Source organism: Notothenia coriiceps, unplaced genomic scaffold (genome assembly GCF_000735185.1).
Source record: "Notothenia coriiceps isolate Sejong01 unplaced genomic scaffold, NC01 NC01_scaffold00000339, whole genome shotgun sequence".
Lineage (NCBI taxonomy): Eukaryota > Metazoa > Chordata > Actinopteri > Perciformes > Nototheniidae > Notothenia > Notothenia coriiceps.
Genome location: NW_011333040.1, coordinates 9894033 through 9916604, shown reverse-complemented (window position 1 = coordinate 9916604; position 22572 = coordinate 9894033). Strand labels below are relative to the sequence as shown.

Genomic DNA, 22572 nt, shown 5'->3' with positions numbered 1-22572 from the left:
ATAATAACAAATTAATTTAGTCAGCCGCTCCGACATTAATAGAGGGCGACTAATGAGAGTACTCACTCCGCCTGTATTATCAAAATAGTACGGTTTTCGCGACACGAGGCACAATAACGTGGAGTTGTAATTTTGTTTAGGTCTCAAAGCACAAAGACATGAAAGGAGATTCCTTCTTCCTGCATTCGTTCATGTCTCTAGTCCAAAACCATCGAATCGGTCATAGAGCAGGACGAAAACACATACTCTCGTACGGTTCGTCCTTTGAGCATCCAACAGTTGTCCAATAGGCTTGTTGTGTGTAATGTCGGTATTTTATTATTTTTGGAACTATGTTGTTGGATGTCATCTGTCTTACTGGTTCCCTTCGTTGCCATTGAGTTTAGATTCGGGTAAGTTGTTTACATTTTTAGCGTCCTTGTAATGTTACCGTCATTTCACGCACCCAACCGTCTTTGGTTTAGACCGTTAACTACCGATCATTCTGGGAGGGGAAAAGTTTTGTTTTTTCTCTGGAACATAGAGAAACAGTCCTACGAGTTTCGAGCGAGACGTCCCAACTACGTCCTGGCTGGTTATTGGTTCACCCCGTACGGAATTCCTGGTAGTCGGAACACGATATAATTCCGTTGGACTGCGTCCTTTTTATTGATGTTGTGGGGATCCGTCAATCACAATAATTTGTGTATATATGCCGTAATTAGGTTGTTTTTTTCCTTTATCATGCGGTTCTCTCCTGATATCCGCGAAGAGATTTTGTGGATCCCGTTCCTCGAACCGACTTCTATCCTGATCACTTGCGTGATTTGTGCATAAGGAATGTTTAGTCTTTTTAGTCCGGAGATAAGACTTTTTCACTTTTTCACTGAAAATAATAGGGTTTGCGGTTGTCGTCGTTCTATCTAATGATCTTAATTGTCCCTATTGACATGGGTTTAAACTATATGAAGTGACTGTTTGTGTGTGGTGAAACTAAAAGACATATTTGTTGTACTTTTCGTTATGTTAATACTCTTGTTATTCTATAGTATGATTGAGGTGCTATTTAAGAGAACAATAAATGAGAGAAGAATACTATTATGGTACACCGATGTTCACTTCCAATAGAATAGAATAGTGTTTTCTGACTTTCCCCTTTTATGGAAAAGGTTTGCACTCAGTTCTTTGTTTATGCGTTGTATTGTGTTATAAGGACGTATTTATGCCCATAGAACTTATACGCCCGTTTATCGTGTTACTTACGTCTAAGTGTTATAAAGTCAAAAAATTTTATTTTCTCTGGAAACTGGGTTTGCCTACACCGTTGTTTGTCGATTACCAATGATCGAATGTAATTGTTTGCCTGACTGGCCATCGTAATCGAGCTCTTTGAAGATCCAAAAATCCACGGTTTTACAAAAAAATTGATCGGATGGGCAAAAACTTCAGAATTTGTATTGACCGCCATTCAAATGACAGCGTTGTTTTCCCCAAAAAGTGGGCGGGGCCGTAATTTTTGTCCGGAAGTGACGTAGGTGTTACTCTCATCTATCCAGAAATCACTCTACGGACAATGCTCTTGTATGCGTTACACAGTGTCACAATCATTTCATTTGGGAATCCTGTTGAATCCCTTTCTTGCAGGGAAACAACTATATTGAGTCTTTAAGTCATATCTTTTATTAAAGCCGTACAAATTCCACACCGAACTCTCCTCATCTAAACGAATTGGCTCGTTTTTTCTCTATTGCACGTTTAGTACGGTTTGTCTCCAACAGGGACCTGTACAGCAACCAGGTCAGCGCATGGTCGCCTGTGATTGGTCGGACTATCAGAGCCGCTCCCTGATTGGTCAGATTGTCAGCGGCACCGGAGCGGGCGGAACAACACATATCCCATCCTGACAACTTCATGTTGTTTAGCTGCTGGCTATCGTTTAACCAAGTTCACCTTTTGATTTGGTGCTGACGCAACGTTTGATGCAACACCTCCGACGTCCTTTTTATGAAGTGTGAACTGACATTTAAATAATAATGTAACGGAGAGAGCTGTGTTAGCTTGACAGGTAAACTTTCTTTTGGAATCACAGCTAATGCTAGTCATTCAGCGTTCACTTTTTAGCTAACGGCTAACAGGAGCGACAGCAGCACCAACAGGAGACAAGGTTACAGGATAACCCAAAGGAAATAACGTAAGACACATAAACACAAAACACTTAACTTTTTCATGGCATGTTAAAAAGTCTAAGTTTAGTTTGAAAACCGCAGTCAGTTTTGTCTTTGCAAACCTGAACCATATCGCTGCTGTAACCCTTCAAACTAAAATATAAAAATGTAGTCATTCCTGTTGAGCACTAAACTCCTCATCAATGTTAAGATGGGTTTCCTTACTTCCACGTTTTAGCTTCTGGTTTAAGTTAACTTCAATTAAAACATGCAGAGGCTTCATACTTGCACATAATGGATGACCCATGTTGTCCACCCATGTGTGTAAGCAACTAAATGAATAACTTGTATTGCCTTTGGTTTAAGAGATTCCTGGGCTCTTTAACGTTTAACGATGCAAAACATTTCTGCAGCTTTGAAATAAATTGGGAGGGCCAGTCATACATTTTTTGGACAATAATGAATGACACTTATTCTTAATCCTATCAATACAAGCAAGTTTGTTGTTACCGTTGTGACACAATTAGACTTGAGTGACATTGTAGATAATGTCCCAAAGTTTATCAGATTCAAGCGGTGCTTGTTCCACTTTTGAGTTCAGGAGCTGCACTTCATATGAAGTTGCATCCCTCAGGGAATTCTGAGCTTGCTAGAACTGATCTCCTGCTCTGACACGCTTGATAAATACGAGCCGTGATGCTACACAGTTGTTTGCTGTTGATTACTTTCTCCTTCCCTTCCCTTTTCCTCCACCAAAGCATGAACTGTCCCCCCACCAAGCGCCTCCGAGGCCAGGATCGAGTGACAACGATGGACTTTGATGACCCGTTTGGAGATGACGAAGACTTCACCCAGGACGACTTGAATGAAATTGACATCCTCGCCTCGCAGGCCATCACCTCGGCCCCGGCACCTGGACCTGGGTCTAAAGCAGGAACTAAACCGACGGAGCTGGCACACGGGTCTGCAGGGCAGAGCAGAACTATGGGCAGAACCACAACCAATCAGAGCAGAGAGAACACATTTGGGTTCGGCAGCAGCAACAAAGGGAATTCTGGGATACAAAACAGAGGCCCTATCGGTGAGTTTAGAGCACAACTGATCACTGAAGGTTTTTACTGCACCTTCATTTGTCTGTTAAATTCTTGCTGAATGTTTTTTGTTGCTAAAGAGAAGATTATTTATTTATTCCTCTGCTGGCATCAAATCCGCCAAGAGAGGGATTTAAATCATTTGAAAACGCACCCAAATGCGTCTGTCTGGGTGCTGAGTGTCAACGTGTGAATTTAATCTCCTAGATCCTGTTATATTTCTAATTTATTACACTAAGAAAAGAACATTGGTGCCATTTGCTCCTGTGTATGTGATCCAATTTGGCTCTGAAACACACACATTTCAATACCTGCTGATAACTGTTTTGTTTCTTTTTGAAGGTATAATTGAGCAACTTATACCCCAAATGATGTAAAGATTTTTATATAATGATAGATTTTTTCTCGTAATACAGAAACACTTTTCTAGAATTTATTTAAAAAAGAACAAAGGCCTGGAGCCTCATTTATAAACGGTGCGTACGCTCAAAAGATGGCGTACACCAGTTTCTACGCAATGTTTGCGATTTATAAATGACTAACTTGACGGGAAAATGTGCGGTCCTCCACGCGAACTCCGACCCATGCGTACGCACTAACCCTAACAACGGGAGAAACGAGAAACTGCAACACCGTTGGCAGAAGGAAGAATGGAGAGAAATATGTGGAAATAATACCATAAATAAAATGTTACCTCTCATTTATCATATATGAAGAATTCATTTTCAAACATTGATTAAAGCCAATCTTAAAATGATTTAACAAACGTCTGTTTGAGGCTCCTCAGTGCACACAAAAACATAACTTGGAGAAATTAATAAATACGGATATGTTATTTAACACCACCTTGAATATGTTGTGTTAATGTTATGAAATGTTTTCTCATAAATGATGCGGTAAGCAGGAGGACAGAATTNCGTATATTTAGGTCCATTAAGTTTCCCAAGGTATGAAAAAGAACGTTGACATTAAATCGACACCAAAATGTTTTAGTTATTACAAAACACAAAAATTCTCCCTGGATAGTATCGTTTACGTCAAAAACATACACAGGCCACCACAGCCCTTGAGTGGTTCACAGTCTTTGTGTTGGGAGAGAAAACGGACGGTATGGATTAGAGATTTTTGCCCCGACGTATGCCTCGACCTATAATAAACTTAAAAAGACTGCAGTCTTTTTGCCCACGACGGCGATATACTCCGTAGAGGAGGTGGATAGTCCCCTTACTCTCTGGCGACCTTTCGCGACCATCTGCGGCATCGTGTAACTACGGTTCCGACATTCACCGGCGACATCAGGACGAATGTTTTTCGTCTTAGTCGGGAACGTTTTTGTCCCTGACCTTTTCTCGTTTATCTCACTTTTCTCCGTACCGATTTTACGTACTAGACAAACCATAAACTTTTTTTTTTTTTTGAAGTGTCTGTACAAAATATTATCCATACCGGGATGTTACTATACAAAGTTTATATCGTATCTATCAGGTGAAATTTATTCCGAAAATACCAAAGGGAAAGGACAAATATATACCAAAAAACACGTACATTTACAGACGTTTCCGATGTTAGGTTCCAAAAGGAGGTCTCAAAACCATATAATAACCTTCGCAAACCTAGAGGTTATGGTTCAAAATTATTACAAACCGACGTGTCACCTTCAAAATCACTGTGACCATAGTAACTACCCAAATTCCTGAACGACAATACCGGAACATGTACGATTCATTAAAGTTTCAATAACGAAAAACTTTAAACGTATTATAAATGTTTTCAGTTGATCTTTGTAGATCTTTTGACAATAATAATTGACCTATACTGGTAAACTCCCTGTCCAGTACCAATACACTCACGTTTCTATAACCATCCCAGATGTCATGACCCTATTGAGTTTAGTTACATTCTTTATTTGAAACCTGTTTATTAAAATTCACGTAAATTCTTTGCGAAAACTACTTTTAATGGTTTGGTTCGTTTATTACATGTCAGTTAATTTAGTGACGTTATTGCCTTGGTCCAACCTGGTAAACTGAAGTCAATCCACTCAATTTACGGATGGAGGACTATATTGTGCTGATACCAGCTAATGACTCGTCGAGTTACAGGTAACCGACCGCCGGACTCAGTGAGAGAGAGTGTTGGCTTCCCACGCATTCATGCGTGACGTGGAGTTTGAAACCGTGTGAGGGTGGTACATAGGCTTCTTCAGTCGTGACGCGAATATACGTCGGCGTGCCGCACTGCAGGGGTGCGCGAACTCAGTCTGTGTTATGCTCCTTTTAGGGGTTCCGTCTCGTTTCCCTCTCGGGAGAAATTAGCTGCGAAGGGCCACGATACGTTTCTCTCTCTCCCTCTCTCGAGACTATTTGTTGTTGTCACAGAGTCAGCCCGGCGAGAGCTTGACCTGGTCGGAGGTATGACGCCCGGAGTCACTTGTTTGTCAACTCCATAATTTTGGTATAATGGTCATAAAGGATTTCCTAACATCTCTCCTCTCTGCTACAAATAAAGTCTTTCCCGCCTTTTCGTCACATAATATCGCTCTTCGAGTTGTCAATGTGTGCAATAACACCGACAAGACGGTAATATGTCTGGACCTCCGTAAACGATGTGTAAAATAACATATGTGCTGCCCTTTGTACAATCTTTTTGTAGGAAATAAAGTCATATTTAGTCGCGTCTTTCACAACGCGTGAAAGGTGTCGGCCGCGCGAGAGGACTGCGTACTCTCCGATAAAAACTGTTTGCATAAATTGAAAGAAAGTGTCCGGATGCTCCTGAAAGGGAGCAGTAAATGTCGTAAGACGCACACAGCAAGTCATGTAAGAAACAACTTTACGGTACGCCTTCACTCTTTCGAAAACTGTGCTGTGTTTTTCGGGACCCGTCACACTGTAGATACGCGTAGTCCTTTCCGCGTGCGGCCTCTCTACATGCCTCGAAGTCCTAGGCGCTCGAGAGGGGGGTTCCGCCGCGGGGCGTCGGCCCAGCGCCGCCGTCATATATGCGCCCTGTCCCGGGGTTCCAGTTGCCCCTACCTCCCCAGGTTGGGAGGTCCTCTGCCTCTCGGGGGGTTTGACCCGGTCTTTACCAGCTGGATGCTTCTTTCCACACACTGACGAGCGAAACAGCAACAACAGAGCTACTCTGTTGTAGCTGTGCACTGTGCGTTCGTTTGTCGGTGTGTGATGTACTTGAATTACAGTATCCACATATGTAATTAAAATATTACTGTCTAGTATCTACATTTATCTGTGTGTGGTGTTAGGTTTGTACTAACGTTTCTCGTCATTTGGTTTGTACAACTTTGGAGTAATACTAGCCGTTTTCCTTCTATATATTTGGATTAATATTCGTAACTTTATCGTGATATTTGTTGTGGCGTGAATATTTTAATACTGTCGCGTTATTTTCTGTCATTAACTGTCTAAAGGTCTATTATATTTTATAGGGGTTTCTATTCATACGATAGTCTTCTATATTGGTAACTGTTAAGAATGGTTAGTTGTTGTAGCGTACGTGTGTTATTACAACGAGAAAATTATTATTCGTGGAAGTTGTTGGTTCCAAAAATGTTCCCCATGGTATTATCGTTGTTCTTTAGATTGAGTGAGTTGAACTTGGAGGCATTTCTCTCCTTTTTTACCGTTTCATTTTGCGTATGTAAGGTATTTTTAATTCAAAAAGTCTTCGCAACGTTCACTTTCAGCGTCTAGTCCCTTTAGCCAATTTACACACCAAGAAGATTTTACTAGCTTTAACGTGCGTCATTCTTAAATTATCAGCTTGAGTTGTCGACATACGACCCGATATACCACCCTTTGATAAAAAATAGATGAACTTTTAGTAAGAAGTACTTCAAGTGTAGTAACTCTCTGTTTACCCTGTCCTCGTGCGCTCTCTGTGGTGGGGCATCCATATGTGGACTCTCAATTTCCTACCCTCGAGAAAACTTGCGGTGCTGGTGTGTGCGTGTTCCTGTCGTTTCTTTTCTTCAGTTGTGTATCTATGTGCTGTCTAGTCTCCCATATATATATTACAGTGATTATGTTTCTGGCTGTACCGCGTGTCTGTGTGTAACTTTTGATAGGATTGTGTTTTTTACTTCCTTTATAAACAAAAGTCGAAATAGCACTTTGATTTTGGTGGAGTAGCAACCATTGTGTTCACTCTTGGGTATACAAGAAAATTTACTCTCCGAAATCAAGTAATACTTATAATACTTTTTCTCGTCAAACACTTTGTCTAGTACGAAATTCGTAGTCGTGACAGGGTTAAACGAACGTAACTCATATTCTTTCCCGAGCTCGCTCGTCCGGGTTAGTAATATCGAAGCCAATCAAATACACCCCCCCTTTAATGGTTTTTTCTCTTTATGTTTAACACTACGTATGATTGTAGCAGAGATTGTAAAAAAAATTTTTCATAAGGACCATAAGAAAATCGGGTGGGGACTGGTAGACGGAAAAGGAGGAGAAATCACCCTGGTAGCCTGCTACTTCCTGAACTAAACTTGTCGGTACTTGTTGTTGCCCGGTCACAGGACATGGGGGTAGCGAGGATTTTGAACGTGGTTCTTCACGCGTACAACTTTGTTTTAGAGATTTAGAGGTCCTGCGGTTTGAGTTGCACCCACTACAACCGGGAAACTACGGACAGCACGCACAAGAGGACTGTCGGAGGCTAACCGAAGTCATGTTTTCCGTGGTTTTTTTTTGCCGACTAACGCCCGTTCGACTCGGATTTTGGACTAACATCGTATCACAAATAAATTCAGTCTGACACTTGACTTAACTAACGTAGCGAGGAGTATGAGATTTGTTTGAAGCCGCATTCTGAATTGGTTCGTTGCCAAAACTCTTTCCAATATAAAAAGCTCGAAGAATTTTTTCCCGATTTAAACGATTCACCGTCGACTCAAAGCTTCTCTTCGCGGAAGAGTGGACGAACAAGGCACTCCTAGCAGACGCTAAACAGCATTGGCACGCCTTGTCGCAATATGCCACAGTGTGTTGTCCACGTTCAACTTTGAAAGCAACAGCGTTCCTGATAGTGAGGAGCTGGGGTCGGAGTTGTGACTAAGTTCACCACAGGATTACTAGGCCACTACTTTCGAACATAAATCGTCCTTTATCTTTTTTTTTGATTGACGATTAATAACATAACAAAGGCCTATTTATTACCACACAACAATCACGCGAAAGATGTTACAAAGAAGAGCAAGGACTTCACCTTTTACGAACGCCAGCGAGATTATATGACTCTTAATAATACAAAAAGTTTTACCACGTCGAAAACACCCTTACCGGACAATACACGTCTGACTTCGTACAAGTCCGTACTTTCAGACAACTTTTTCGTAGTTGGTGACGTAGGAGAATAATTGCCCGGATACATCAAGTTTGGTGTCGCGACAATAACGGAAATCTATTGCGACTTCAGCTCGTAAAAGGATTCCGGCAACAAACGACGACGCGTCTCGTTTTATACGAAATTTGCTTGTTAATCAAAATACCTGCCAAACAAAATTTCCCGTCCCAAAGCGCGTGTGTGTACATAGTCAAGATGAATAAATTTACGGTTAATATCCAAATGTCGGTAACTAATAGCTTCCTTAACTCCTGTGTGATGAAACATAAGTATAAATGCGTCGTCATTAGACGAGCTACCCGCGTTTATCACAGATGCGCCAAGTCCACTGAAAATGTTGTGTCATTAGCTCTAGTACTCTTGTGGCCCGTCTGATATCAATCCGCGAGTGACGACTCTGTGGAGAATTTGAGACTACAAAAAGCCCAACAAAAAAATTTTTTCTACGTTTCACCTTGGAAACTCTACTGCTACGACAAACGACATCTCCAGACGTACGACCACAATGAAACAACCGACACTTTAACATGATCTATTATATCGAGAAACGGAGGACGTAAGGCGGCTTCAGAGACTGAGACTTCTAATAACAGACGTCAACACCGATGATGGTAAACGTACCTTTACCAGCGTAAAAAGACTTACGTAGATACTTTTATTTTCTGCTTAGAAACACCTGGGACGAGCAAACTACGTAAACAACGATTGAATCGACGACAATAAAATTGAGATTGTTATTGAAGTCGTATCCTTCTGATTCGTAAAAGTAACGGAATTGACTTTGTTTACAAGTGAGTAACTTTAACACTTATACACCAAGTTTTGAAACTGTGGGTATTGGTTTTTTACACATGTTCCAAAAAATATGTGCCGAGATGCGCGAGGATATTTATTTGTCCTTTTTATCTTTTATCGTAAATCCGACCGTCACTCTATGTACTAAAGTACGCACCCGCTTTTATTTAAGACCACTCTCCGAGTACATTTTTGTACTTAACCCGGAAAAAAAAAGGTAACTCGCTACTGTACGTGTTGCGGTCAGTACGGCTCCCGACCTGAATAATCGCTCCGCGAAAAATTTTCGACTTTAAAGTGTCAAACACACTTCACGAATTACGTTTACTATCAGGTTCTTATAACTGCAATCATTTTGTGTGAATTATGACATAAGGATTTTAACCGAAGAAGTTTGTTCAAGCAATTTTTACTTGTTTATAGAGACCAAGTTATCGATTACCACAGACTATGTCTTTTTTGAGAAGTTGTACTGTATCAAAAGGAGTTAAATGTGTCCTTAACCTCGTTTCCGTGTATAAACAAATCAATCGATGTTAGAGGATATTCGGAGTACAAAAGTTTCAACCGAGTGCTCTAGTTTAAATTGAAATACACTCCATTGTTTATCATCATATGAAGCCGGCTTCATCACCTTAGAAAGCGACCGGAAGTCGGCTACATAAGACCTTTATGGAGCAACACAGTTCAGAGTTCAGCCGAGATTTTTCGTACCCGTTCATTTCCGTTGGTTTTCGGTTTTGTTAAGGTACGTGTAGATTTTCATTGACATTTTTAGTTATTAATGTCTTTTTTTTTTTTCAAGCACTTTTTCTTTTTCACAACATAAGGCGAACAAACGCCGAGAGATTATAATGATAAAGATAAAACGGAGGAAGTCTGTCCAGAAAAAACATTGCTGCACGTTTGAAGTTTGCAAAAGAGCACCTGGATGTTCCACAGCACTACTGGCAAAATATTCTGTGGACAGATGAAACCAAAGTTGAGTTGTTTGGAAGGAACACACAACGCTATGTGTGGAGAAAAAAAGGCACAGCACACCAACATCAATTGAGATGCTGTGGCATGACCTCAAGAGAGTGATTCACACCAGACATCCCAAGAATATTGCTGAACTGAAACAGTTTTGTAAAGAGGAATGGTCCAAAATTCCTCCTGACCGTTGTGCAGGTCTGATATGCAACTATAGGAAACGTTTGGTTGAGGTTATTGCTGCCAAAGGAGGGTCAACCAGTTATTAAATCCAAGGGTTCACATACTTTTTCCACCCTGCACTGTGAATGTTTACATGGTGTGTTCAATAAAAACATATAATTGTTTGTGTGGTTTTAGCTTAAGCAGACTGTGTTTGTCTATTGTTGTGACTTAGATGAAGATCAGAACACATTTTATGACCAATTTATGCAGAAATCCAGATAGTTTCAAAGGGTTCACTTTTTCTTGCAACTGTACTATCACAAATTTGCACAAGGCTTATTTTAGTACATTTGATTGTCACTATGACCACCAAACGAGTCTTAGGAACAAGTTTAACCGATTGTTTGTGTTTTTGTTCATCTACCTGCATGTGGGGAATGTGTAATCTATTATCTTCACACTGTAGGAATGAATCCATGCACAGTTGAGAGATTACCCCCCACCAAAAATCCTCTTCTAGGCCTGCCAAGTCTGATCTGATCAAGGTTTGCAGCCCTCCGTGGTAGCTGGTTGGTATATAATTGAGAGTTTTTAGAACAATTAAACACTTTGTCGGGAACGCTGCCATCATGTCCAGGATCATAGGTGTTGCGTTCCTGCTCATCATTCTGGTGGATAACTTCAGCAGCACAGGTACATTCACATGTTAATTATTTCTTCATAATCTATCTTATCCTGACCGAAGACGGTTGTTTGGTAATGGAATATTGTTCCACACAAGTGATTTATTTTTCCACTGTGTGCAGCTTCACATGCAGGATTGCATGTGTCCAAAGTCCACATCCGCAAGTGCAGGTGCAGAGGTGAGTGTCCATTGGTCTGTCATACATTTTGGTTAAAGATTAGTTAAAAACCAGCAAATAAATAGTTCCTAATCAGCTGTTATGATATTGTATTGGGGTCTTCAATAGGATTTAAAGATGGATTTTTTCTGCCAAAATAAATGGTGTAGTCTGCAGGTAAAGCAGCCAAAAGGCATTATAAGTGGTTATCACCTAAGTTGTTGTGTTCTGCATCTCGATGACCACCATTGTTCTCATTGCAGTTTCAACCAATGGAAAAATTATGTGTCGCAGCCCCCTTTTCCCCACAAACCACAAAGAAAAACAGAACCTGATTAAATGTCTTTGCAGCAAAACAAACCAACACAGCAGTGAGTGATTTTGTATGTGTGAAATACAGTGAGGAATTTTCCTTTTTTTGCTAATATTCAGTAAAAGATGTTTAATTTATTGCCATTTATTCCTCCTTATTTCCAGCCTTAAAGGCAGCCTGCACCACACGGCGTCGTGCATTTCCAATCTCCATGATATGAATCAGTGGAATTATTTGGAGATAACAGGAGAGAAGACCTTGTCATGATCGATCGTTATCAATAAAATTTCACACAAGATGATATTATCAAATTATGTTAGCCATAACATCCCATGGCATGAAAGTACATCACAATATGTATCACGTCCTCCTTGTATTGTAAAATAGCCTACTTTACATGTCAGTGACCTTAATTGTAAATAAATAATAAATAAATAAATAAATAAATGTTCTATTAAAGACACTTAGTTTGTTACGTTTCTTTATGTATGTTTGAATGTTAGTGGAGCATAGCAGTAGTTTGACATTATGGGAAATATGCTAACTCACTCTTTCCAAGATTTATATGAAAAGATCATTACATTGCATTACATTACATGTCAGACGCTTTTATCCAAAGCGACTTACATACTCAATACTGTGGGCAATCCCCACAGGAGCAATTTGGGGTGAAGTGTCTTGCCCAGGGAAACAACGACATGTTTACTGCAGTGGGGTTTGAACCTGTGCTCCCCTGATCCGAACACCAACGCACAAACCACTGCACCACAGGCCTCATAGTTTTGTTTACTGAAATGGCTTCAAAATAAATTACCACATTGTTGAAAAGGGAGTTATCTTAGTATCTCCACAAACGGCTAAAGAACTTTTTTTGCAATCAGACGCGACTAGGGAATTTTCCGGGAGATGTTCTAAAAGAGACAGGTGCTAAAATAGAGCGTTTCAGGCAAAGGGTGAAAAAAGCTATGTTCAGACAGACAGTATGAGAAAAATATTGTGTATTTTTACATTAAAGCTAGTACATTGGTCTAATATTGTCCCAAAATACAAGTATGACCCTGACAATGAGAAACATGTGTCCCCTTTAAAACAGTCACAGTTTCAGGCATATGCATACTATTCGTATTGCATAATATATTGTTCTGAAACACTTTTGAATATGTTTTCAAATTGCATTGTCATTGTCCGTTTGACTCTGAATGATCATGTTCCACATTTTGGAGTGGATGTAATATATTTTAGACACCATGAATGTCACCTTTAAACCTGTGTGTGATCATCTGTGTCAGCTTCAGCCCTTATGGAAGAGGACACAGTTTTTTTCTTGATAGGGGTAGGATTCACTCCCGTGTCACTCAGGAGTCAGGACAGTGAGACATCAGATATAACATATGCTGCCTTTTAATATGGTTAAAATTCCATTGCTTGTGTGAACAATCTCATTTGATTTGAGGTGTTTCTTAATGAGCTGTAACCTTCAAAAGCAACATTCTAGAGATCATCATAGCTCACTTTTGTAAAAGAAGAAAACTAACTAAATTTAATTAAATGTTTAATACAAAAAAAGTGACATTGTAATGACATAGTGTCCAAATTACCTTTTTTCAACGGCGAAAACATGGATAAAGTGGAAAAGACCGGACAATTATAATGGCATGATCTTGTATGGTATCATTTAAGACTTCAACTTATCTCTCACTGTGGTTTCTAAATACACTTAAAATCTAAATGCAGGTCAGCAGAGTAGGGAGCACAGGGCCTTGTTTACCCAGCTTATCTGGCAGTTTGGTATTTACACCAAAACACTGCAGTGAAGCAAAGAGCACCCGCTGTGAGAAAAAGTCTCACAGTAGATAACAAAACTGTGGCCAGTACTTGGTTTCCGGGGATTTTAATAACTAAACTCGGAGAGGTAAGTCATTATGCTTTATCAAAACAAGTTTGGTTACACATTTTTAGTTATAGGGACGTGAATCATTCTTTAAGAAAAGAGGGAAAGCTCCGGTGGAATCTTCTTCTCCTTTCACTGAGGAGCAGAGCTAAAGAATAACTCAGGTCAGGAGACAGTTGGTTTAATCCTGAGTGAGGGAGGGGCGTGTGGACTCTGTTCAGAGCCAGCTCCTCACTGGTGCTTTGAGTTTATTCAGTGAAAGAGTTAATGGTTTCCTGTGAATGTTGGCTTTGGTTAAAACCCAGGATTATGGGTCACGGACACAACATTTGCTGCTTTGTAATCTCTAATCTGACAGGTGTTAATGTGCAGAGCTGATCAGAACAAGCGGTGTGTCTTTTAAATCAACTTTATACTTCTTATACATAATATTTGATCACATTAATTTATAAACACTACCAATTATATGAAATACAATGACATGGATAAGCACCATTCAGTAGCATAATGGGACATTTCACAATAATATTTCTAACATTTTCAATGCAGGGTTTTTAGTTGTAATAAAGTTGTATTAGTATGATGTACTTCTTCAATCACTGGATAATATAAACCTGACTAACTAAATACTTGGGGAGAATTGTCTAAAAAATAACCATAGGAATCTCAAATCGTGCTTAGCAACAATCTGAGTACCATTTTCTTCAGACTAAATATGTTAATGCTAATGTAGTCTAAATTAGTTTACAAAAGGGCACACAAATCCTTCGTCATGTTTATACAAATGTCATATTTTAATATTACTGATATATTAACAAAATCCTCATACAAATGAATTCACTTCAGAAACACTTTTTGTTATATTCCATGGAATGCTCTTAACATCCCGATGGCAATGAATATATTAAATGCTTTGAGAATAAATACATACAGAAATGTCATCTCTGGAAGCCGTGGCACTGTAAAAAGCACGACCAATCATTTTAGCCGGCCCGGCTAAAATAACTGGATGGTCTACCTGCCTGTCAGCCTTCCATCTGTGCACAAACTTATCTCGTGCCCTCATTGGTCATGTGAGCGTTCGTGTGTTGGAGGAGGGGCTCTGTAAGGAAGTCTGAAGGAAGGGGCAGGTTTTTTCCTGTTGTGTTCTTTCAAATTCTAGCGCACTCGAGCTGGTTCCTCCATTCTTACATACCCTACCTTTAAATGAGCTGTTGGAAACTGGACAACTCATCATTTCCATGTGGAGCTCTAGTATAGGCTTTAATATGCTCTGAATTGGCTCTGAATGCTAACACTTTAATAAAGAGATTTGTCAAAAGTGCAAAATGTATAAACAGGATCCAAATGCAGGTACTGGGACAGGCAGATATGTGAGAACGTTTTTATTGTATGTGACAAACTGGTGTTGGATGTGTTGGGGGAAAAGTGGGGTTCAAGGAATGTAGGCTGGTATGGATTGCAGAGATGGTCTGGTTTTACTGAAACGTTTTGTAGTAGGATAAAGCATTCTGGCAGGAAAGACAAATTGCCATTGGAGCTGTGTTTGAGAAGTAAAGAGCTGTCTTTATTGATAGGCAGGTGTGCTGATTGCTGGTTCTGGCCAGATGAGTTGTGAGACAGGAAAAGAGTGGGGGAAGGGAAACAAGAAAACGGGAAGAAGAAACTTGCACCAAGCACACAAAACTCAAACTAAATAATAATAATAATAGATTAATTTTGTTAGCGCTTTTACAGGTGCTCAAAGACGCTTTACAGATATAGTGAAAAGAAAAGAAAGGAACAACAAATAAATATATAGTTAAAGTTAAAGTCAAATAATACAAAAACAATCACACATTAAAAGCCAGATTGAAGAGGTGAGTTGTAAATGGCAGAACAATTATAAAAAACACAGACAGGATGGTGTCACAGAGGAACTGTGGCAATTTGTCATATACACTGAACAAAAATATAAACGCAACACTTTTGTTTTTGCTCCCATTTTTCATGAGATGAACTCAAAGATCTAAAACATTTTCTATTTACACAAAATAACCATTTCTCTCAAATATTGTTCACAAATCTGAAAAAATCTNCATGACGACTGGATCTGAATTATTGTTTTGTATTTGTGTTTGTGTCCCAGCTGTCGATCAGCAACTATATATCCATAATCCACCAGTTAAAGGAAATACAACTATGTATTTCCTTTAACTGGTGGATTATGGATATATAGTTGCTGATCGACAGCTGGGACACAAACACAAATACAAAACAATAATTCAGATCCAGTCGTCATGACTCCACTCCGGAGGATTCCCCGATCATTTGTTACAGTTTCTCATCAAGGGGGGGTCTCGTGTCCCCGGTACAAACACACTGCCTGAGGAAGGCTGTGTGTATTTATTTTTGTCATTATCCTTTTTCGGACCACTTATTTATTTATGTTGGTGACGATCCGACCTCCATGGTGTTACTCTGGTTCAAACTGCATCCACCAAACAATATGATTTATCTCGACCTCCCCAAAATAACAAAAATCTGACACGGTGTGGGATGTTTTTTTTAGCTGTTCTGTCGTCATTTCCTGCGATCTTCTTCATGCAGTCAGTCAAAATGAATGAATGAATGGGCGTTTCTTTGACTATTTATAGGCAAATATGGGCGTTACGTGAAGCCCTCAAAAGCTGCACCGCATTTCGAGTCGATTTATAAAGGGAAAACGGCGTAGGATGTGCCGTACGCAAGTCCTACGCCGGTTCGCAGTGTTTTATGAATCGGAAAAATGTCTGTGCATATTTATTTGCGTTGTCCTACGTAAGCAACCTTCCCAAGTCAATCCTACGCAAGGCTTTATAAATGAGGCCCCTGAACTTGGTTGGAGAAACCCTTTCCAAACAACATACTTGACCACAAAGTCTGTTGCCCCGTTGTTAAGGGATGTTTAGATGTGAAAAAGAGAACAGCTGTGGATTCGTACTTGAATATTTGAGGTAAAATAAATGATCCTTAAACAAACATTAGTGAGTACAATGAATCCAGAGTTGCAGGGAAAATAGCTTGCTCAAAAAAAAAAGGAATGACTGCATGGTCAGTTGATGTGTGCTGAGAACACTATGATGCTTTCAGCTGGGACCTTGTTCTCATTCCAGCATTATTGTTTGCGTGCGTTCAGGGAACAGGCTGCAGCGGTTTGGCTCAGAGAGAGAAGAGTCCAGCAGTCTGCTGGAGGCTCAGCATGCAGAGCTAAAGAGGAAGGTGAGACACACTGATTCCTCAATTAATAAAACAAACATACAAATATATTTAATATTGCATTTACCCATGAGATTTAAGCATATACATTTTCAGTTGTACATTTTCTGGGACCCTGATTTAAGCAGGGTGTTTAAAACAAGATGAAACTGTTTACATTTTGATGTAAAACAGTTGCAATACAAAGTATAACGAGAGCAAAACTAATGTAAAATAAGAATAACTTGAAGTGGTTTTATATCACTAATACCATAAACTTAAGACTGTTATTTTCTCTTACTTAATTTATAAGTACATTTATTCTAAATACAGGATTTTCCCTTTTTAATATTGCTTTGCATGCTAATAAACCATTTTGATACAGACTATGCCACTTTTTTTAGATGTATGTGTTCAGCTTTTATTACTTAACAATGTGTGATTGTCAGTGTTACAGACACATATCAGTCTGGACAATAAAAATGGTGCTGGTTGATGCCCACATATCAAATATAGAAATGTACTTGTAGCAGCTGAGAACAATCTCTGGTTAAACACGTCCTGTTGATTTTGTATGTTATTAGCTGAAGGAGGTGGAGGAGGAGATTATGTTGAAGAGCGGGGAGATCCGGGTCCTGCGGGACTCTCTGGGAGGGGCTCAGCAGGAGAAGGAGACCCAGAGGCAGAACCAGGTCCTGCTGGAGGCCCAGAAACAGAAAGAGCATGAGAACAGGGAGAAGGAGCTCAACAAGAAGGTAAGGAGCTGAAACACACTCACATGTAAATGACATATGCTCTCAGAATAACATGACAATGACATGTTCTCTTTCAGGTTCAATCTTTGCAGTCAGAGCTGCAGTTCAAAGAAGCAGAGATGAACGAGATGAAGACCAAACTGCTCAACTCAGACAAAAACAAGACGCCCTCTCCATCGCTTAGAAACAGGTCAGTCATCAACAATGTTACTACTACTGTATAAACTATGTCCAGGACAAGGGGTTAGGAGGTTTTGATTTATTTTTAACCCCACTGAAGATTATGGAGACATGCCACACTACTTACACAGCTGACTTATAGCAACTATTTCTGTATGATGATAATACACAGAATCAGAAATCCTTCATATGTCCCGCAACGAGCACATTTACATTATGACCAGCAAATAGTGCAGTAAGGTGAGGATAAAAAGGATGAAAATGGTTAAGTATGCACACGTTATTAATAACACAATAAGTAAACTAGTATTGTTAGGTCAATATCTTCCACAGCTCCACCTTAAATATCTTCCACCAACCACCACTGGTCTGGAGGGAAGTATTTTTGGGGGAACCTTTACATGAGACCTTGCATTTAAATGGCTTAATCCCCACAAAACAAAATGCCAGGTAAGAATGCATATTTTAACAATGTAATGCGACTTATACTGAAAACAAAATGGGGCCACTCTACGTATGGGTCAATACCATGCTTGAAATTGAATCATTTGGACAGCAAATATTCTAAACATGTCCCTAAACATATTTATTTACAACTACTTAATGGAGGAACCTGTAAACAAACCATATCTTAGTCCAACGATTATCCCCGTGTGGGTTTTTAGCCTGTAGGTCGTTGGTTTCATTTCATGTAGGGATACACATATGGCCTAAGCAGAGAAGAATTGTGGCCAATACGAACAGCCTACACTCTGTGAGTCTGACTAACTAAACCTCAAATCTCTCCTCAGTCTTAAAGTGCTCACCCAGTTGAATCATGGGACAGGCGGCAGCACCTCCTCTCCAACAGCAAATGGATTCATCACCAAGGAGATGTTTGGAGCCCATGTTCCATCCAAAATGACACCAGTGAAGACGCGAAGAGACGGTGGGTCACATGTAGGTGATGACGGTTGGTGTTAAAGCAGATGTGTTGAGGTAAACCAACATTTGATTATGGTGTGTGAATGTGTGTTTTCAGCAGACAGAGGGTCATCCAGCAGCAGATCTGGTGACAGACAGGAAGTGTCTCATCCAGACCCGTTCCTGTCCGTCAGACCTGCACACCTGCAGCACAGAGGTCAGTCTGCAGCGCTGCTTTATGAGAGTCATTGAAAATACCTTTTAGATTAACACAGGTTCCCCAACAGGTTTCTATTTGTTGAACCAGTCTACCTAAAACAGTGAAGTGATAATAGGAAGGGGTGCACATAACTGGTACGCATGCGTGGCAAACATCTGAAATGTGTAACGTCACTTTGTTTCACTAAGCGCCTTTGCGTCTGTTAACGTTGGTGTGTAGTGAACAACAGAATTGTGCCAAAACTACGCCAACTGGCTGCGGAGGGAGACTCCCCTGTGCACATTGTGTGATCCGCGCACACACTGGAGAACTGCGCAAAATCAGATGATCTTCACGTTCTGCAGTCAAGCTTCTGCAGTTTTATTTACAACAAGGTGGAGAAAAACCCACAGCTGCAAACTTACTCAGGGGCTTAATGGAAGAGTTTGAAATCTGACAGAGGTGGAAGAAGTACTCTGATCTTGTGTAGGAATACTCTGTTACAAGTGCATTCAAAATGTTACTCTAGTAAAAGTATTCTCATCAAAATATAGTGAAAGTAGCGACAGTAAAAGTAGTCATTGTGCAGATTTGTCCATTTCAGAATAATAGATATGATATGTTTTATAATGATTGATCATTAAAGTGTTCTCAAAGCTGTTAAAGGTGCAGCTAGTCTGGATGACTTTGTATACTGCAGGGCAGCTTGTGGATTTACTCCAGGTGGAACTAAAGTCTGATTTAACACTTCATTCACATCATTCATCCTGATCTGTAAAGTAACTAAAGGTATTAAATAAATGTGGTGGTCTAAAAGTACACTATTTACCTCTGAACTGTAGAGGAGTAGAAGTACAAGTATCTCAAAATTGTACCTAAGTAAAGTACTTGAATAAGTGTACTTAATTACTTCCCACTTCTGAAATCAGACCTGACTTCAAGTCATGTGAGAATTTCTTAGTATTTGATCCTTCAACTTGGCCTCAGGAAATGCTAGGACTTCACAGTTTTGGCAACAAAGCAAATCTGAGGCTTAAACAGAGACAGGGAGGTGCATCTGCCGCGTCTTCGTCATCTAGCATGCAAGAAGTGTAAATGGAGGACAGTGAGGAAGACTGCACTTATTAAAACCACGCTTCATGTGGGGTGAGTACCAATCACTGTCTCCTGGTACTCATCTGAGTAACTCACTAAAAACGTTATGTGCATCCCTGATAATAGGTCACGTTTTCCTAAGAGCTACTTTAAAGGGTCATTCCTCTTTTCTTTTAAGACTGAAAGTCAATATTTTGTGTGTGTGTGTGTGTGTGTGTGTGTGTGTGTGTGTGTGTGTGTGTGTGTGTGTGTGTGTGTGTGTGTGTGTGTGTGTGTGTGTGTGTTATATTGTGTGCTGTCTTCCAGGAGGTGTCTTGCTGGGGTTGTTGCTGCAGCAGCCTCTCTCTCCCAGCAGCCTCGGCCTGTCTCACCTGCTGTCTATGAGTCTGCCTGACATCCACCTGACATCCAGGTAAACACCCGGTACCTGTTACCATGACAATGCGGGCACTATTGCAGTGTAATATGTAAAACAGAGCACTGTTGGAATTACAGGAAGGTATTTGCTGGAGTATTAAAACAAAAAAAATACTTGTTCAATGTCTGTAGTGTCAAAATAAATGTGGGTCAGGTAGTGAAAAAAAGAATGGCTTTCTCCCCCTCTCATTACCACTACCAAAATGCCTCTCGAGCAAGGCATTTGACCCCCAGCTACATTTGAGCCACACGCGGGTAGGGCTGCCCCCAATTAGTCGACTAAACGTTAGTCGGCGAAAAAAGTATTTGTCGACACATTTTTCATTGGTCAATTAGTAAAAAAAAGAAGATGCATGTGCTATGACGCGTCAGCCGGAACCCCCTCAGACTTCCTTCAGAGCTGTGCCTGGTCATTAAGTTAACTTGGTCAGGCAGGAAATCTAAAGTGTGGATCCTTCTGAGCGAGTAAAGGATGAGTCCCACAAGGTGACATGCAGACTACGACGGCAAAAAGTATCCTCCATACCCACCATCAGAGCGCAGCTTCCTGACTGCCGGCTTCATAACAAAACACGGAGCTTAATTATCCCGACAACGTTGTGTGTTACTTTCTCATACTCTGAGGAAAACAGCAGTGAGTCAGGCAGCAGCCTATCTTTGTATATCAACATAGTATATATAGACCTATAATATATAATCATTCTGATGAATAGGTGCGGAAGGATTTTTGTCGACGCTCATATTTTCAGTGTTTCCGTTTCCTCTGTAGTATTTATTGGGTTGTTATATTCAGATATGAATAAAAGAAACTAGAACTAAATGTTCCGTGTGTCCTCGCTGCTAGTTCACACACAATAAGAATCCTTACCGGAGCTTCTGCTGTTTACACCGCTGCGTCTGTGCGCTGTGACTCTCATGTGCTCTCAACATTTAATTTATATTTCAAAGGTTCATTATTACAGTTTTATTCTAGATTTCATGTGAAGCACAACGTACCATGCTGTTATAAGGCTCTCTATCAGCCTTTGAAACTGAGACCATTTTGTGAGAATAAAATATATATATGTATTTATAATAATATATCATAAACGTGCAACAATTATTCGACTAATCGCCTTAATTGACGTCTATTGGTCGACTAGAAAAATCTTTAGGCGAGGGCAGCCCTACACGCAGGAGACAAAACAGAATAAAGGCTCATGAAAAGTCTCTCGGGTTTAATAAAGTTAAAAAGTGAAATCATGCTTGAAATGTAAAAACACACCTTCATATGTGACAATAAAAACACAATCTTTTGGTGTCATAATTGCCTCCTCATTGTATGTATTTTATAAATGCGGTTTTTAAGTACCTTAACCCAATCCCCTCAACTGCCACTTGGGAGCGCCGAATCCACTGAAATTCAAATCTTCAGACCCAAAACTTTAACATAAATAACTTTCATTTGATTGAAGAATGTGTGGTTGTAGGAATATGAGTAGTTGCAACTCCAGCACAAAGTCAAATAACTGTTTAAAAATACTAACTAATGTGCTGTTGTGATTTCAGTGGGCTGTCTTCAGGCTTTCTTCTCCACTCTGCTCCTGCAGCCAGCATTAATGTTGGTGTAGGTGTAGCTCACAGAGCTGCTCTGAGCCCGGTCCAGAGTCTGGCTGTAACGGGACTCAACATGCTGAGCCAGAACCGACCGGCAGCTGCAGCGAGCAGCAAGAATAAAAGGTAGACTGACTGAGACACTAAAGCTGCTCTGATCAACTGCACTACCTTCTCACTGAAGAATCCACGACAAGTAAAGATAAACATTTCTGTGGACAACAGCACCCTCTTGTGGCCAACTGCCAACAGCAGCACTGAAATCACATTAGTTGACACCTTTTTGTTTATGTAGATCAGCGGTTTTCAAAGTGTGAGGCGCGCCTCCCTGGGGGGGCGCCAGAGAGCTTCAGGGGAGGCTATAACGAGAAAAAGATGAATAAAGTGACCTCGACAAAAAGGCTGTAAAAGTGCTCATTCCCTTCACCTCCACCCAGGGGCGGTCTGGCCATCTGTGTGTTCTGGAGAATCACAGAACGGCTGGTCGTCAGCGGGTCGTCAGTTTAATAATTTATTTGTTATGTTTTTAAACGGCATCATTTAAGTTGCGCTGACTGGCGACAGAGGTCTGTTCAGTGAGCACTTGACAGTTGGTCCCCCCCGCCCGCCACGAGGCATCACTTGACAGTTGCCC

At 40.3% G+C, this 22572-nt stretch overlaps 1 protein-coding gene across 1 annotated transcript; it reads left to right on the top strand.

The window, feature by feature from the left end:
* Positions 1–1872: 1872 nt before the first annotated feature.
* On the top strand, positions 1873–21981 carry LOC104945043 (ATR-interacting protein). The gene is made up of 9 exons (XM_010770675.1): positions 1873–2170; positions 2903–3225; positions 16738–16820; positions 17381–17551; positions 17629–17741; positions 18523–18670; positions 18753–18851; positions 20235–20340; positions 21894–21981. The coding sequence occupies exons 2-8, from the start codon at positions 2904–2906 to the stop codon at positions 20310–20312; spliced, it is 1014 nt and encodes a 337-aa protein (XP_010768977.1). The 5' UTR covers positions 1873–2170; position 2903; the 3' UTR covers positions 20313–20340; positions 21894–21981.
* The last annotated feature ends 591 nt before the right edge of the window (positions 21982–22572 follow it).

Coding starts and splice junctions, on each gene's coding strand:
- LOC104945043 (XM_010770675.1), top strand. CDS start 2,904: ATGAACTGTCCCCCCACCAAGCGCCTCCGAGGCCAGGATCGAGTGACA. Junction 16,821..17,380: donor ATGCAGAGCTAAAGAGGAAG/GTGAGACACACT, acceptor GTATGTTATTAG/CTGAAGGAGGTGGAGGAGGA. Junction 18,852..20,234: donor TGCACACCTGCAGCACAGAG/GTCAGTCTGCAG, acceptor GCTGTCTTCCAG/GAGGTGTCTTGCTGGGGTTG.